The sequence below is a fragment of the Seriola lalandi genome, unplaced genomic scaffold (genome assembly GCF_002814215.2).
Source record: "Seriola lalandi dorsalis isolate HSWRI2012SDOR001 ecotype SW California unplaced genomic scaffold, Sedor1 jcf7180002054482, whole genome shotgun sequence".
Lineage (NCBI taxonomy): Eukaryota > Metazoa > Chordata > Actinopteri > Carangiformes > Carangidae > Seriola > Seriola lalandi.
In genome coordinates, this window is record NW_019525035.1 from 1049610 (window position 1) to 1068520 (window position 18911).

The 18911-nt window shown below is 42.2% G+C and overlaps 1 protein-coding gene across 4 annotated transcripts in view; it reads left to right on the plus strand.

The window, feature by feature from the left end:
• lrch1 (leucine-rich repeats and calponin homology (CH) domain containing 1) overlaps nt 1–18911 on the plus strand; it is an 80540-nt gene that overhangs the window by 14433 nt on the left and 47196 nt on the right. For all 4 annotated transcript variants that reach the window (XM_087175690.1, XM_023412579.2, XM_087175689.1 and 1 more), the window contains exon 2: nt 14287–14431. In XM_087175690.1, the coding sequence (XP_087031816.1) occupies nt 14287–14431 (145 nt within the window). The remainder of the gene's footprint in view (nt 1–14286; nt 14432–18911) is intronic.

The window sequence follows — 18911 nt, forward strand, 5'->3', positions numbered from 1 at the left end:
CTCTCTCTCTCTCTCTCTCTCTCTCTCTCTCTCTCTCTCTCTCTCTCTCTCTCTCTCTCTCTCTCTCTCTGTCTCTCTCTCTCTCTCCCTCTCTCTCTCTGTTCTACTCTTTCTGTCTCTCTCTCTCTCTCTCTCTCTCTATGTCTGTCTCTCTCTCTCTGTCTCTCTCTCCCTCTCTCTCTCTGTCTCTCTGTTCTTCTCTTTCTGTCTGTTTACCACCTCGACTTCATTACACTTGTGACCCCCCCCCTTTTGTTAAAGCAAGATCTTTTCTCTGCTTTTGTTTGATTTGATTTTAATTGATTTAATCCTCCACTTCAGCTTTTATTCCTTTGTCGTCTTTACATTTCTTTCTTCTTATTTATTACATTTCTTCTTTCTGTTTTTTTGAACTGTTGTTCTTTGTGTCTAAAGCCTCAGCACAGACAAACATCGTCCTCATGCTGCTGCTGGAAACATGTGGAGGAAAATGATGTTAATGTGATTTTATTCATTCAATTTGTATAAAAATAAGAAAACTGCTCATTTATTGGTCGTATCTGCGCTGCCTGTAGACAACCTCCAAAATTACATAGAAATCAATATTTACTGCCCCCCCTTCCTACACACACACACACACACACACACACACACACACACACAAAGCCCCTCCCACAATAACAATCACCCCAGCCCTTCAAATGAAATCCACTGTACTACTAATCCATGACTGTCTGCTGGTCACTGGGTCAGACACACACACACACACACACACACACACACACACACACACACACACACACACAGCTCCAGTTGTTGTGTGTGTGCCAGCTGGAAAGCAGCTGATACAGCTGATAAACTGAGATCACACAGATCTGCATCAGTCTGTATAAACAGTGTGTGTCTGTACATCAGACCCGACCCGGGACTCAAGTTGGACCGGGACCAAATGGACCAGTGTGTGGATCTGGATCTGACTGGATCTGGGTCTGAGCGTTAGAGTTGATCTGATTCTGATACCTTGTAATTCATTTATAAACGTATAAGTTTCACATCCAGATAAAACGTCAGTTTTATCTGGAAGTCAGTTCTTCTTCGCTGCTCTAAAACAGTCGCCTGCACAGGAAGTTGTGTCGTGCGTATCTGATCTCAATATCTCAAGAACCCCTCGAAGGAATCCCCTCAGACTTACCACAAACTGATGAGAAAATTGGTGATCAAAGGTCAAAGGTCAAGGTCAGTGTGACCTCACAAAATACTTTTTTAGCAATAACTCTTCACACAGCAATTATGACAAAATTTCACACAAGTGGTTCATGTTTTATTGGCGGAGGGATACAGCCGTGAGGAGGTGGTTCTAGTTTGTTCAGGTGCTGGAATCGGCATCACATGGTGTGAACACGTGGCGTCATATCAGCACACGGGAAAATAAATTGCTGCATTATTGTTGGACTTTGATTCATAGATATTAAATTGGTTGGAAATTGATTGTATTCTGTCACCATGGCTACAGACTGTTGGTGCAGGATGTTTGATTATTTCTGTAAATAGTTTTTTTTTGTAAATTTGTAATTAGTTTCTCCGACTTTACTTCTCCTCAGGACGTCAGGATCATTAGTGTCGTTGTGTCCGGCTGCTGTTAATTGATCGATCATCATGTCGCTGCCAGTGATGGTTGTTCTCTGTCTGTCTGACTGCAGCTGATGATCCTCTGGTCCTGGATCAGACGGTTTTTTGTGTCTCATGATATTATGAGAAATGTATCACACATGGGGGGAAATATCTGTATCTATGTTATTTAAACATCAACATCAGCCTGTTGTTGACTGTAGGGAACGAGCACATGGTGTCACATGGTGTTGGAGACGGACGCGAAGGAAAGAAAGAGGAGGGTGACTGTTGTGCTGCGAGGGTCCTGGAATTCCTGGAATATTATTCCAGGACCGTCACTGGAAACGTCCTGGAATCTTATATTTGGGAATCTGGGAGTTTACAGACGAGCTGCTGCTGCTGTATTGATTTGACCTTCTAGTGTTTTCCTCAACACTGTTCTCCTGATTGACGCCTTTGACCTTTACTCATAGTCAGTGAACACACACACACACACACACACACACACACACACACACTAATTCACATTCACACACAAAACTGTCTCTGCCTCTTGTGATGATTTATGTGAAAACTGGTTGTTGTTTTTATTGAAGCTGCAGCGATTAGTCGATTGATCGATCAGTCAATCTGCCAGGATTCTGATAATCTATTAATCACCTGAGTCAATGCCAAAAAAACGGTTTTTCATTCTGTTAAATTGAGATTTATTTCTCTGTGAGGAGAATATCTTTAGACTGTGGTCAGACGAAACATGACATTTCATTAATTGAGAATATAACTGGCAGATTAATCAATAGTGAAAGTAATTAGCTGCAGTCATGTGATCTCTCTGCAGGACACACTGACTGACCTGATGAATAGTAATAAAGTGTTGTCTGTGTTTGGACGCTTTATGAGTCGACCGGACGAACTCTGGACAAACTGAACAACAGTATAGTTGTTGTGACGGGGTCAAAGGTCAGGGATTGTAAAGCTGTGATGCGGCGGTGTGTGGAGACAGAGTTCCCTGTGTGTTTATTAACCTGATGAGTCATTTATTCACTCTGTGTGATTTTATCTCCTTCATGAACACACAGTTTGTAGATTCAGCTGTCGTCCTCGTAAGATCATTTAAACATGTTTGATTTGTCTGCATTGAATCATGACCTTTGACCTGTGAGGGGGCGATGATGATGATGATGATGATGATGATGATGATGATGATGATGATGATTAGAGAACAGAAAGTGGAAGAAGAGGTAATGTAGGCACCAGGTTTCCACAGCGCAGTGCTCAAAATGCCTTTAACTGACTGTCCTACTGAGACCATCCATAACCTACATCCTGTGTGTGTGTGTGTGTGTGTGTGTGTGTGTGTGTGTGTGTGTGTGTGTGTGTGTGTGCTTGTGTGTGTGAGCATGATAAAATCCCAGACTGATCTTTGTGGGTGTTCTGCTCTCGTCCTACTTTTCCTTCCAAGGAGGCGGGAAAGTGGGACGTCGGAGCAGCGGGGCGACCAAACATCGTCCTCCACCGCATCACGAGTAAATAACAGGACGACAAAACAAACACACACATACATCGTTTCCTCTGTGTTTGCTTTGTCCAAAAAGGGGAATTAGACCCTCAGCTGTGGCTGTGTGTTCACAGAGAGAGGCAGAGTGAGGTGGTGGGTGGATGTTCACTTGAACTGCTCGCTGTTATGTAACAGTCAGTTCATGTGCTGGAGATTCAGAGACAAATGGAGCGAAGGAAACAGGACGAGGAGGTGAGAGAGAGGAGAGAGAGAAGAGGAAGAGAAGCAGATGGAAACAAAGTTCTGATTCACTATTTAAAGGATTTTAAAGCTCCTCCAGTGTAAAGGTCTGTGTCCATGTGTAGTGTGATTATAGATCAGCTCTAGCTTCTATATTAATACTGTGAAAGTATCAAAGCCTCAGTCCACAGAGAAATGCACACAGCCTGTATTCAGAAACTGAGCCTTAAAACCAGCCGTCAGGACTTCTGGAACTTTGTGATGTCACAACAAAGCAGTCACCAAGCCCCGCCCACCTGGACCCACCATCCAAACCTTGCAGGATTTGGTTTCTCTGAGTGTTTTTACCTGAAATCTGATATATTATTATTGGATCAGTCAGAAAACAGCGAGCCAATCAGATGACCTCGCTCTACGTCACCGTGGATACATCAGCTACACACACACTGTCTGTAACAACAGAGCTGTTTTCAGCAGAGTCAACACAAAGTCGACCTGAGAACATTTTCTGAGTCAAAAAAATCTCCTGAAGGACGAAGAATGTTCCAGTAGCACAGGAAAACAATCTGTGTGTGTGTGTGTGTGTGTGTGTGTGTATGTGTGTGTGTGTGTGTGTGTGTGTGTGTGTGTGTGTGTGTGTGTGTGAGTGAGGTTGTGGCAGATGGACGTGGGTCGAGAAATAGGTCATGTCAAATTCTTGTGGGAGGACCAGCTATTCCTACACACACACACACACACACACACACACACACACACACACACACACACACACAAACACACAGTGGATCTATGTTTAGAAATGGAAACACTTGGATGAACTGCAAATATGTATTTTTTGCCCGAAGATTAACAAGAAACACACACACACACACACACACACTCTCAGACTCGCACACACATGCATGTTTGCACAGACATGTGACTCTGCATCCATGCAGAAAGTCTCATGTGGTCGTCATGGCGACTTCAGCTTCTATCATCCTCCTCCATTCACTTTCTTTCTTTTCTTTTCTTTTTTCTTTGTATTTCTGTTTTTTTTTCTGTCTATTTTTTTCTTTTTTTCTTTTTTTCTTTTGCAGTAACATCACATATTCATTCTCATGTTCAGGGGCAGATGTGAAATTTTCCTGCTGTCGTCTCGTCAGTGGAAGCTGCTTCTGCTCTGTTCAATATTAATATATTTTTACATTGATTTTTTTCTGTGTTTAAGATGAAAACAACTTTTTTATTTCCATGTTTTTTCCGACTTGATGAAACATCAGACTGTGAAGTGGCAGCAGTTGTAGTTACTGATATCAGAGCTGAATGCTGCATCTGCTGAAACAAAGCAGCTTTTCATCATCATCATCATCATCATCATCATCATCAGCATCAGCATCAGCATCAGCATCGTGTGTTTTCCTCCCAGCAGCACCTTCAGCATCCTGGACATTAGTTTCCTCTGTAGTCAAAAGAAAACACATGCAAACAGACAAAACACAAACTGATCAGAAACATCTTCATCAGCTGCCAAAACTCACAACACCACACAAGTGTTTCCAGGGGACAGGAAACAGTGACGGACCTGACAGGGACGCACTTGTTTAGTGACTTTTGAAGTTAAAATCATGGAACGACGACTGTGTCCCTGGTCCGTCACTGTTTCCTGTCCCCTGGAAACACTTGTGTGGTGTTGTGAGTTTTGGCAGCTGATGAAGATGTTTCTGATCCGTTCGTGTTGGTTTTGTGGTTCAGTCGTTCTGAAGACGAGACTCGGGTTGTAACGTTACAGTCTGTCAGAGAGACGAGCGTTCAACATGTCGACTCACAGACTCGACTGAGGCGACCGCTCTCTGACCGACACAGCACCACAGCCTGTGAGAAAACACCCAGGAAAGTGGTTTTCCTGTGTGTGTGTGTGTGTGTGTGTGTGTGTGTGTGTGTGTGTGAGTGTGTGTAGCAGTAACGACAGAGTCACTACAGTGTTCACTCAGGCTTTTGCTCAGCTGTTTAATCCCTGACTCTTCATTTCCTCTCCTTATTGTCTCTCTCTCTGTCTCTCTCTCTCTGTCTCTCTCTCTGTCTCTCTCTCTCTCTCTCTGTCTCTCTCTCTCTCTCTGTCTCTCTCTCTGTCTCTCTCCCTCTCTCTCTCTCTGTCTCTCTCTCTCTGTCTCTCTCTCTCTCTCTGTCTCTCTCCCTCTCTCTCTCTCTCTGTCTCTCTCCCTCTCTGTCTCTCTCTCTCTCTGTCTCTCTGGGTGTTTCCTACAGATGTTCATGAGAATAGTTTTTGACTCATGATGATGATGATGATGATGATGATGATGATGATGATGAACCAAAGCAATAATTATAACACTTCTGGCTATAACACTGAGGGTGAGACTCTGCTAATTGACCAGTTTGAGACTGTGCTACTCGTGTGTGTGTGTGTGTGTGTGTGTGTGTGTGTGTGTGTGTGTGTGTGTGTGTGTGTGTGTGTGTGTGTTGCAGCTGCATCCTCTGGTTGTGCAGGAAAAGGCGAGACTCCTCCCTGCAGCACAGTAATGACAGGCTTTACACCACACACACACACACACACACACACACACACACACATGGTATATACTTACTGCAGACACTACCAGACGACCTGACTCTGCAGACTGTAGATTCTTTCTCTCTCTCACTGGTCAAACACTCACTAACATCAGGCTTTTATCAGGAATGGAAAAGGGAACAATCAGCACTCACACCTGGGTCACATGACTCTCTGTGTGTGTGATGTAAACACAGCGTCCGGGTGAACTCGCTAATCTTTGCCCCTTTTCCTGCTGTAAACACGTAAACACGAGAGGGACGCCCCGACTGATCGATCGGCCGTCGATCATTATCGGCCGGTTTTCATTCGAGACCATCAGATCGTAAAGAGCGGGAAGACAGACACACTCATCTTCACTCATCATCAGTGGAGCTAGAACAACCCGTCACACGTGTGGGATTTAAAGTGTGAAATAAAGGCTCAGGTGTTTTCCCACGACACACACCTGCAGTATTTCAGACGTGGGACACACTCACCTTTCCACCTGGCGTGTGTCTCTGTACTTCACGTCCTTCCACCAGGGAACAGAGATGAGCGCGCCGACCATTAATCATAGGGTCGTTAATTAGATCTCTGGTTGACGTGTCCTGAGTGAGACCCTGAACAGTCAACACACACACACACACACACACACACACACACACACACACACACACACACACACACACACACACTCATCCTGATGAAATAAAAACCTCAACAGATTGTTTCAGTTTGAACTTTTATCATTCCTTTTGTCCTCTTTCCTTTCCTCTCCCTTCCTTCCTCGCCCCCTCCCTCCCTCCTCGCGGCCGTGCCGTGGCGTCGTTAGATGACAGAGCTCAGTGTTAATCAGTGGGCAGGAAACATTCTTGTGTCTCAGCTGCTCGGCCTCCACATTCCTGCTCTGCGTCTGAGTGTTTGTACAGTACGAGTCTTTGTCTGCGGTCACACAGTTCACATCGCCGCTCACATGGCGTCTTCGTACGCTGCAATAAACCGTTTACAACCACGGGCAAATTCTGCCGCCATCGTCCCTTCACCGGGTTCCGCCTCTCAGACCGGCTGGAAGATTTCACTTGTGTCGTCTGGTTCGGGGTCACAGAGGTCGCGGGGTCAACCCTCAATGAAAACACGAGTGGTGTAGGGAACAGTTGCCATGGAAATAAAACCTCAGGACAATGGGGTCACACCTCGTCATACAACAAACGCTGTATCACCTGTTTCCTGTGAGATGCTTCACATGCCTTTAAATGAACTTGAATATCAAGCAGCTCGTGTAATCAGGGTCCAGGACTTTAATCACTGACAGAGTCTGAAGCTGATCAATTATTCCGATCACAGTCAGGAGGATTATGTGTTTTAATTCAAAATGAAACAGTGAAACATTGAGAAATGTTGTAAAATGAGGCGAAGAAGCACAAATATTCCTGATGATGTGCCGCAGGAAAACAACACAATCACTGCTCTGCTGTTTTCAGTCTGTAATTATTTCCAGTTGTTTAAGTCCTCTTTGTTTTTCCTCTGTTGTCAAAGTATTGATGATGAAATTCAACATTTCCTCCAGATGTTGTGGAACTAAAAAACGGCCGGGAATCGGAGGGATTTTGCCCTCTGAGCTGCTGAAAGACTTTTAATGTGAAATATCTCTGCAGGAAGTTGGAGGTTCATTGACAGGAGCTTAACAGGGACTGAAAAAACAAGAAAAGAGAATTAAATTCAGAACGATACGACTGTTGTTATTAGTTCAATGGGAGAAGACCAGGAAACAGGAAGTCGTCTTACTAAAATAAAAGCCTGGTTCTCTCTGTAGTTCAGGTAAATAGCTTTGTGAGAACTGACATTGTATTTCCTGATCTAAAGGAACAGAGAAAGTTTTATTTTGTTGTCAGTACCAACGCTCTGGTCTTATATAAACATCAGTAAATGTTCATTTGAACAACTCTGCCCTCAGAGAAATGTTGATTGTTCAACATGGAAAAAGTTAATGTTGGTTTAGTTTCGGAGCTATAGTTCCCATGATGCTTTGGGGGTGTAAACTGAAAATTACAACTTGAGTCACGTTTTTTAGCCCATATTTCTTTACATTTTGTCGAACTGAGACCATGAAAATGATGCTGAATTAGCATTTAGCTCTTCCTGTTAGCAGTGAACCTGCGGACGTACAGACAGCCATCACTGGATTACTGCGATAGACAAGTTAAAAACATGATAAATGGCAAGTTCTGTAGTTGTAGGCAGAATCTTTTTTATATGGTCTTAAGTGGATTAATGGAGGTTTAATTAATTAAATCAGCTGCCAAACTAGTGTTACTTCCTGTGCAGTAAAGTCTCCTGTATATTCATTTACTGCAGAGGTTTTTCTTGTATCAGAAATGATGCTGATTCAAGTTTTGGGTGAAGGAAACTCTGTGTCTTCCTCTCAGCGTTTCTCTTCTCCTTCCTGTTCCAGGAGTCAAAGGTCACACCTTGACAACACTGACCTCCTTCACGACCCCCGAAGGAGATCACCTCCTGTTTCGTAAGAGATGGCGAGCGCTGCTATTAACACAGGAAGCTCCGTTCCTGCTTCACAGGGTGTGGTGTGTGTGTGTGTGTGTGTGTGTGTGTGTGTTTGTATTCACTGCATCAGGACTCTCACAGAAGACGGACTCATCTCACCTCCATCTGTCGAAGTGCTTTTCATACAGTTCACTTAAAGTTTAAACGCAACAGAAAACTTTAGAGGAGTGAGTCAAATAAAAACATGAAAGCCTGAAACACAACATCAGAAGGCGGCAGAGAATAATAGGACGTGTGTAATTCACACGATACTCAGAGCTGGAAACAAAACAGTGGGTAGGAGAATAATTTAGTTTCGCTTCCTGTGACCTGATGACCTCCAGGGGACCTCCACGTGAAGAGCTGTTTCCTTAAAGTCTGAGTTAGGGTTTTCTTAACATCTTCATATGAGTATTTAAGGTTTTTTTTCCTACTTAAGGAATCACTTAAAGTCAGTTAAACCGTTGAACAAAAGACCTTAAGTTAAGATTTTCCTTGAAGAGTTTGTGTGTCTTTAGAATAAAAAACAGTTGCACAAAACACCCTCAAGTTTTATTCTGAAAATGTTGATTAAGTATTTAAAGTTTTCTCCTTATCTTAGTCTTATCACTTATAATCTGTTAAACCGTTGCACAAAAGACCTTAGTGAAGGAAAAACACTGAAGGAACCTCTGACTCTGTCTCCAACATGTTTGAGTTTAAGGTGATAAATGAAGTGATTGAGTGAGAGTCCACGACAGAAAGACACCCACAATTTTACTGCTGTAAAATCTCTTTCACTGCTGCAAATGCCTTCATTTTTTTCCTTAACTAATGAAACCTGCAACACCCTTAAGTCACTCATTCAGCTAAGGAGAAATTAAACCTTAAGTAGAAAAACTTAAGGTGTTTTGCGCAACCGGCCGGGAGGAAGTTTGTCTCTGTCTAAAACAGGAAGTCTTCTTCTTCTTTAAAGTTTAGCTGTGGGCGCAGTGATGTGGTGTCTGCAGCAGTGCTCCATGTCGACGCCTCCACCACTTCAGGATAAATGCACCTTTGTGCCGGTGATTATCAGCAGCTGAGGATCAGGACCAGAACAGACTGAAACCTGGAGGAGCTGCTCACTGCTGGGTCCGGGTGTTTGACGCTGCAGGTCGAAACAAGTTAACCGAAGGGAATTTGGCCTTCAACTCCCACACTGACTCAGCTCGCCTCCCCTGAAACGCCTCAGAGCTTTTAGAGATTTTAGAGACGAGTCATGGAAGAGTCCTGGAGGTGAGAGGAGCTGCTGGTTTGAATCCCCCGACAGACTGAGAGTTCTGGATGGAGCAGCGGCTCTTTGTCACTCGTTTAGCTCCTCGGGTGGTGTCAGGATTTAGTAAATCTTCATGTCGTTTTCATGGTCTGATTGTAAAGTATTGGATAGTGTCATTGATTCTTGTTCATAGGGAAGAGCACGCTGGGCATGTGACGTGTGAATGAGGCCACAAATCTCTAATTGATTATCTGGCTCGCAGGCTTTACTGTAGTAGGAGCAGCTTTGTGTCCGATACAGATGTTTACAGGCTGCTGGACGTCAATCAAACATCACAGATCAACAGTGACCTGCCACACTGACATCACACAGCTCCTCCGTACTGCTGTTGTTTAGGTTGTAAATCAGACGTGAGTTGTTTTCTGAACAAGTCTTTGCATGATAATGGATAGTGTTGAATAAAGTTATATTTCCCACCATATGCAATATTAAGAAAAATAATGATCTGAAACATAAATTACAATAATACAATTATGTATTATAAAAAACCTGAAACATAATATAATCTAAACACATATTTTTCATAATATATATATATATAAAATTATCTACAATAATACAATTATGTATTATTAAACAAATAATAATTATCATAATATACAACAGCATAATTATATTCTTCATTATGATATCGTATATCGTGATAGTTCTGCTGGACTGTATCGAGTTAAATATATCTGTGTATTATACTGCTGATGTGTCAGTGAGGCCAGGGCAGCTGTGTGTGTGTGTGTGTGTGTGTGTGTGTGTGTGTGTGTGTGTGTGTGTGTGTCTGTCTCATGGTGTAAATGACCTTAGGCCTGTGTGACCACTTGTGTCACCTCACATGACATCATGTGTCAACAGTAAAATGTAACCTGACAGATGTGTGTCTGTGAGATCGATGTGCCCTTAATGCCTCCCTCTCTCTGACTCTGTGTGTGTGTGTGTGTGTGTGTGTGTGTGTGTGTGTCTAATGTTTTGCAGTACGAGTGTTTTTCATTAAGGTTGTTGCAGCATTCACCACATTACCATTTCCACTGTATTATTGTAGAAGTTAAAGAAATGTGATGGTATTTCACACACACACACTGCCAGTAACAGCCGTGTGTTTGCAGCCAGCAGTTGAGTCAGACTGCTGCTGTTTGCTCGGAGGATGAAAGCAGGACTGACTGGCTCATTGTTTCTCAACCACACGGTTTTAAATAGCACTTCCTGTGAATGCGTGACCCATGATGCAACGCTGCCTGTGCATTTGATGCTCAGACGCAGCTGCGATCGATTGACCACGTTTCACTGTTTACTGACAGCAGCTCAGCTGCAGGTTGTTCAGTCAGGTCTGTGTGGAGCTCAGACTTTGGTCTTTGGAGCAACATCATCTGCTGGTTACAGTCAAATACAGATCAGAGGGAAAGTGTCAAATCTCCAGACACTGATTCTTTGAACTATTTCTCACCTGTGTTTTCATGGTCAAGTTCTGGAGAGATCTCGTGTCTCACTGTTTTGAAGCTGTTAACTCTCTCTCCTCCCTCAGCCTTAAAGATATTATTTGTTACCATGATAATCCAGTTGATGGGGCTGTTGAATATCTAATTAATTTCATAATTCGAATTGATTCTTTATCCACAAACAGAAATTTGACAAATCAAATCCAAATTTTTTTTCCCTTTTTCTCCTTGAACTAAATTCTTTTATCAAATCAATCGGTTTAATAAACAACAAAAAGATTAATAAGCTTTTGAAAATTATGGAAACTTTCTCCCTGTTACCTCCGACTGAATAATTAATTATTTGTGTATTTATTCATGTAGCCTTGTGTTATTTTATTTTATTTTATTTATTCATTTTCTTAACTTAATGAATATGATTTAATTGAGATACACGTGTATATATATCTCATCACAATCTGTCTGATTTACATGTTGTGTTTTATTGAACAGGCTTCATAGATTGTGTTTAAAGCAGAAATGGACCCGTGTCTGTTCTTTACTACAGATCCCGCTGGTGGTTCATGTGTTTATTTAGTGACCAGAAATCCACTTTTAATAGAGCTGCTGAGTGGGAGGAGCTATATCAGGTGTCCCTGGTTGTGGAGGTAGAAGTCCCATTCATTGTTCCCATAGCAACGTTACCTGACTCCTGGTTGAATCATCAGTATAAAACATGTTGTTGTTGAGCTCGACTCTTTGATAAAAGAATCTGAGGTTCAGGTCTAACTACAACTCCCAAGGTGCATTTTGACCAGAAACATCCAACCACAGCCTCATATTCTGTTATGTGTGACAGAAGCTAACGTTTACACTGCAGCTAATAATTATTTTCATTATCGAATAATCTCCTGTTTATTCCTTTTATTAATTAAAGGTTTTCAGTTTATTATCATATAAATAATAAAGTAGAAACAGCACATTAAAAGAATTACTAAAATTAATTTCTCTTGCAGATTAATCGATTGATTGATATACTAATTTACTTTGTGATTCTGGGTCAGTTTTGGATGAATTCAGTTACCATGGTGACGAAGCATTTTGAACTGTCAGAGCCTCTCTCTGATTCTTTTCCATGGCAACGGTGGCCGAGGCTCGTGGGTGTCAGAACATAAACCTGTGGGGCTGAAGTGTGAATTCACAACATGACTTCTACCCTTAAAAACTTCCTGTCAAGGTTCCAGCTGCAGAACCAGCTTTGAGACCTTTAGACATGTTTGAAGGTTCTTTTTAAATCCTCTGATTAATATTTTTTTTAATGTGATTTTCCCAAATAAAAAGTGGAATAAAAACTCATCTACTCTTACTTCCTGGTTGAGAAACATGGATCAGGCCTTGAGCCCCGCCCACCACCTGCCTGCTCCAGGTGGACAGGTGAAAGAGCAGAGAGCATCAAGATGGTGAGAGGAGGAAACATCAGAGAGACTCAGCCACAGAGGCTCAGAGACTCAGAGGAGGAGTCTGAGACCAGAACCAGAGACTAGCAGACGGATCAGAACCGTTAGCTAGTTAGCAACTTTTATTTATGTTGTTTGTTAGCTTGTTAGCTTTGTTAGCCACTTGCCCTGTATAGGCAATCTGCAGATTACTAAATATCCGGGTTAGGCCGGGTGACTTCCTGTCTTCCTCTCACTCGTTGCTGGCTGGTCGGCGTGATTGAACAATGTTACCTTTTGGTCTTTTTATAAACTTTCTACACTCAGCGGTGAGTTATATTTGCAGAATGTGGTTAAAATGTCATTAAATAGCTTCTGCTAGCATAACGATTAGCCTTAGCTTGACTTCCTCTTGGTGCTAGTTAGCTTCGTAGCAGCTATGCAAAACTCCCATAGGAAAACTGCAGATTTAAGGTCCTGAGATCATCATGTAGTAAGTACTGAAACTAGTGTAGGGCTTTTATTTGGCTGACACAGTGTTAGCGGCTGTGCTAATGCTAACTGCCTCTGTACTGACAGGGTGTCCGGTGTATTTAGCCCCCCCTCCCATCGCCACCAGTTGACAGGATGTGTTCCTTAGGTCTGTGACGTATGAAAGCCTGGCTGTCTGACATGTCCATTGTCTGTCCGTGTTGTAACGTCTGTCCATTCATTCAGTCCACAGTGTAAAACATGTTGAGTGAGGGCGAGGACACGTCTGACTGTTTCCAGGAGCGATACAGTGTTGATTCTTGGATTTTAATTTAAAAAAATCCACCCACAGCTTCTCTGTGATTGTTTCCACCAGAGGAAATGAACTCCTCTCCTCCTCCAACGAAACTAATCGTGTCTCGAGTTCAGCCTCGGCAGAACAATGTGGAATAATGGGCCCTGACATTTCTTGGCCTTATTTGGCCGCAGCTGATACGACTCCAGTTCATGTTGTTGTTGTGGAGCTGCAGCGGCAGGATGTGATGTCATCAGGCCTGGCCTTCAGCATGTGACCTCTGCCCCCCTCTGCCAAACACTCGCTTCCCTGAGCCTGACCGCAGTTGTGCTGAAACACACTCAGCTGTCAGTTTATTAGGAACACCCAGCTACACTAATGCAGCCTAATCCTAAACTGTTGTAGAGAAGTGTCGATTAAACTTCATGATGTCACCTGTTATTTTCTGTTAGCTTCTCTGAAACAGACCCAACACAAACAGATCATTACAACCTTCATGAAGGAGGATTTATCACGGGACAGTGACGTCACAACCTGATGATGAAGACCAGAAATCACTTCCTCACTCACTTTGACACTGAGTGTTTGACTTTAATGAGCAGTAAATCACTTATTTAGTAAATTATCATCATTTTATGTCCGTGCTGTCAAACAAAGCTGATCCGACAGTCACAACATCAGAGCAGGTGGAAGTATTTCAGCTTCTTCACAGCAGATGGTAAAATGACCATAAAGTCTACAACAGATCTGAGGACTCTTCTTCCACTGTATGTTCTGCTTTCAAATGAATTTGAACCAGTAATTCGTTTGAAATCATTGGAAGTTAAGTTTTTGAAAAAGTGACAGAGGTCTGGTTCACACAGCTTCGACCATTCGTTTTTCTTTTCTATGTTTATTTAAAAAAACAACCTTTTATTCAAGTAGATGAATCTGTATTTCTGATATCATTTGTTGATTTTTTTTCTTCCTGTGTTTTCAGATCTGTCAAAGAACCGACTGGCCGACGTCCCCTCAGAGGTCTGCAACCTGGTTGCCTTGGAAACACTAAACCTGTATCACAACTGCATCAGGACCATCCCAGACAGCATCATCAGCCTGCAGTCGCTCACCTCCTTAAATATCAGGTACACACACACACACACACAGACACACACACACACACACACACACACACACACACACACACACACACACACACACTTGGTGACTAATATTTTAAGAAGCTGTTGCATTCTGGGTAGGAAGCAGCTGTGTTGTTGCGTGTGAGTCTGTCTTGGTCTTTATCTCTGAAACAGAAGTTTGTAAACTGATGCAGATCTCACATGCAGGACTTTACCAGTAGTAATCTGTTACCATGGTCACCAGACAGGAAGCAGCTCTCTGATCCCGATCTGTTGATCCCTTCCAGAAGCTCCAGAGTTTTGTTCAGAGTCACAGACACACATGAAAAACAAGTTAGGAATAATTGAACCCAGAGCTTCCACACTTCACCTGCACATTGTTATTCCCTCCGAGCCTGTGACACTCTGACTTCAGGGCGTCTGTTCTCATACAGTATAAACAACAACACAGTTCAGTGTGAAGTCAGTTTCATTTTCACACCGTCTCTGGTTCCTTCCCAGAGTGAGAATTTGCTGCTTTTCTTAGTTTTCTGTCGCTGTAAACGGAACATGTTCTCTGATCATCTCAGCTAAAAGCCTCAGGGTTGTGCTAGCTTAGCTTTAGCATGTTGAAATAACTGAGAGTGTATCAGCTGATCACTCTCTGTTTTACCTGTGATTAGAACCAGTTCATGTGTTTCTGTGCAGGAAACGTCTGCAGAGGTTATTCAGCGTTATAAATGATTAATCAGTTAAATTAAACAATAATCAGCAGATGAATCCACAATGAAAATAATCGTTAGTTTCAGCTCAGTCACTGGAACAGAACAGAAGATATTTACATTTATTACAACAAAGGTTTTATTTTTGTCATTTTAATGACCTTTGTAAGAACAGTGTGAGAATCAGCCATGAAAACCAGATTAATTAGATTTTAATTTATCAGTCGACCAAATGTCAAGTTGTCTATGTTGCTGTATCAGTGTGTGTGTGTTTGTGTGTGTGTGTGTGTGTGTGTTTGTGTGTGTGTCTGAACGCAGCATCAGACTGAACAAAGCTAAAATAAAACACTGTCATTGTCCTTTACTGTGAGCAGACTGTGTTATTGTGTGTCGGCTTACGGTCGCAGCGTTTCCACTGTCTGAGCTGCTGCTACTACTGTGAGTCACTGCAGGTGTGTGTGTGTGTGTGTGTGTGTGTGTGTGTGTGTGTGTGTGTGTGTGTGTGTGTGTGTGTGTGTGTGTGTGTGTGTGTGTGTGTGTGTGTGGTGTCCCATTGATGCTGCAGGGTGAGCTGCAGAGCTTGCCAAGTGTCAGCACACACAGCACGGGTGCAGTGGACTGTTAGTTAACAACACACACACACACACACCCCTCTGGGGCTGACCTTCACACACACTGTGTCGGTGTCTGTCACGCTGTGTTTAAAGGTCGAGGTATTCCCTCTGTCTCTCTGCAGGTGAATGAAACTTCCTGTGACCCAGGTCAGTTTTAAAGGACAGAATACACTCAAAACAATTACCAATTAAACTTAATCAGCAACTATTCTGATTATTGAATAATTATTTATAGATCCATATTTTCTTCTTCTTCTGTGTTTTATTTGAAGTGTTGATCCATCAGAAGATATAAAAACTATCTCAGTGTAGTTTTACATCTCCTCTCTCAGGCTTCTCTCTGGAGCTCTAGTAACAACAGGTCAGTGAGCCAATCAGAAGAGAGGAGGCTCTGAGCCTCTCTTCTGGTTGGCTGACTGTTTTCTGAGTGATCCAATAAAAATAAAGCAGATTTCAGGTAAAAACACTCAGAGAAACCAAATCCTGCAAAGTTTGGATGGTGGGTCCAGGTGGGCGGGGCTTGGTGACTGCTTTGTTGTGACATCACAAAGTTCCAGAAGTCCTGACGGCTGGTTTTAAGGCTCAGTTTCTGAATACAGGCTGTGTGCATTTCTCTGTGGACTGAGGCTTTGATACTTTCACAGTATTAATATAGAAGCTAGAGCTGATCTATAATCACACTACACATGGACACACACCTTTACACTGGAGGAGCTTTAATGAAACTAAAGAAACCAAAATTTCAAATATTTTCTGGTTCCTGTTTCTCAGTTTTTCAGTTTTTCTCTGTTTTATATAATAATTTTTAAAAAACTATATAAAACATTTGAAGGAGATTTTCTCATCATTTTTATCTGTTCAGTAGAAATCTGATCAAGAACTGCATTTGATAAAATAATCCCTGGCTGCAGCTGTAAATGAATCCAGGTTCAAGGAACGTGAACTTTATTTGTTTGACACATTTCAAGCAAAGACACATCACAGAGTGTTTCACAACACATGATTAAAAACCACGTTTGGTCTAAAAATAATCCTTAAACAAAAAGTAAAATGTTTGAAAAAATGAATATAAATAGCAGAAAAACTGAGGAGCTGAAGGTTGGATTCAATCAATCAGCTGATCGGCTGTGACAGATGTGACACAGCAGGGCTACACACACACACACACACACACACACACACACACACACACACAGTCATGGTACTGTTAGTGAGTAAATTAGTAATTTTAATAATCAATTTAATTAGGCTTTAAATGCTGATTTTGCAGGATAACAATTTAAATGCATGGAGCACATGAACATAAAAGGCTGAGAGTGTGTGTGCGTGTGTGTGTGCGTGTGTGTGTGTGTGTGTGCACGTGTGTGATGTTCCTAAACATTATAGACAGCAGGTCTTTACATCTCACCACAGAGAGGGAAGCTAATCACATTTGAATTTTAAGCTCTGATGCATGCACACAAAAGCAGACACACACACACACACACACACACACACACACACACACACACACACACACACACACACACACAGACTCTGTCCTGTCAGAACAGGAAGGACGCTCTCTCTTCCTCTACAGGAATAATGTGGTTTATTTTTAGTGTCTTCAAAGACAAAGAGTCTGAAACAGAGAAGTTTTCATCTCTGATTCTTTGTGTTTAAATTTGTCACATCACCAGCTGGCTGTTGTACATTTAGATTACCTCTGAGCCGATTCACTTCGGTCAGTTACATGACATTATTTTACACGTTGGTTCTGAGACAAACCGCAGCTCGGCCTCAGACGCCCAGCTGAGTCAGCAGGATCCATCCATCCTTTCACAGCCGTCCTCCAAAAGTCATTGATGTTTCAGTCTGGAACAAATGATGGACTGAACGACAGACGGTGATAAATGCTCATTAAGTTCGTTTACAGCCACATAATTTTACATATTTTAACTTTTTAATTCTACATATTTTAAGAAATATTATTGGAAATCAAGAAAAAGTAGAGCAGACTTTCTATCAGTAGCAATATATCATGTGACTTAAACGTGTGTGGAGTGATGAAGAGGAGGCTGAAGCTTCCTCCACAGAGAAATGCACACAGCCTGTATTCAGAAACTGAGCCTTAAAACCAGCCGTCAGGACTTCTGGAACTTTGTGATGTCACAACAAAGCAGTCACCAAGCCCCGCCCACCTGGACCCACCATCCAAACCTTGCAGGATTTGATGATGACTAGGCTTGAACCTTCCTCACATTAACACATGAAACAAACAGATGGTCACGTGGTTTCCATCTTTTAATGAGCTCATCTTTTTGCTTCATCTTCTTCTGCACCGACTGAAGATTGAATGGAAAGTCAAACACATTAAGTTCACTGTTAATAAAATGTGTTATAGAAATAAAATGAGCCGTTGCACTGAACAGAAAAAGAAAATTAAGCTGATGGAAAAACATGAATATGAAAGTGAAACAGAAATAAACCAGAGTGTGTGGTGTTTTGTGTGTTTCATGTCAAACAATGTGGCTGCTCGTAAAACGCACGCACGCACGCACGTACGCACGTACGCACACACGCACGCACGCACGCACAGTTTATACAATCGATCACGTACTTTGTTAAATCTCTGAAGCTTTTCCAACATGAAAGATTTAAAGTGTAACACTACTTTTTCCATTGTCTCTCTCTATATATGTGTGTGTGTGTGTGTGTGTGTGTGTGTGTGTGTGTGTGTGTGTGCGCGTGTGTGTGTGTGAACAGCTGGATAAACTCACTTATGTTTCCTGAGTGTTATTTTCAGAGCTGAGTCAGAGGGAGTTTCACAGTCTTGTGGTAAAAATGTGTGTTTGTGTGTGTAGTGTTGTGTAGTGTTGTGTAGTGTGTGTAGTTATGTGTGCTTGCGTGTGTGTTTTCCTGCTCAGAGATTAAAGACACAGTTTGCTTTGCTTCCTTCAATCAGATTTATTTATATTCACAGAGCTTCACAGACATGAATAAGAAAATATTAGAAATGTGACTTTAAAGCTCCTCCAGTGTAAAGGTGTGTGTCCATGTGTAGTGTGATTATAGATCAGCTCTAGCTTCTATATTAATACTGTGAAAGTATCAAAGCCTCAGTCCACAGAGAAATGCACACAGCCTGTATTCAGAAACTGAGCCTTAAAACCAGCCGTCAGGACTTCT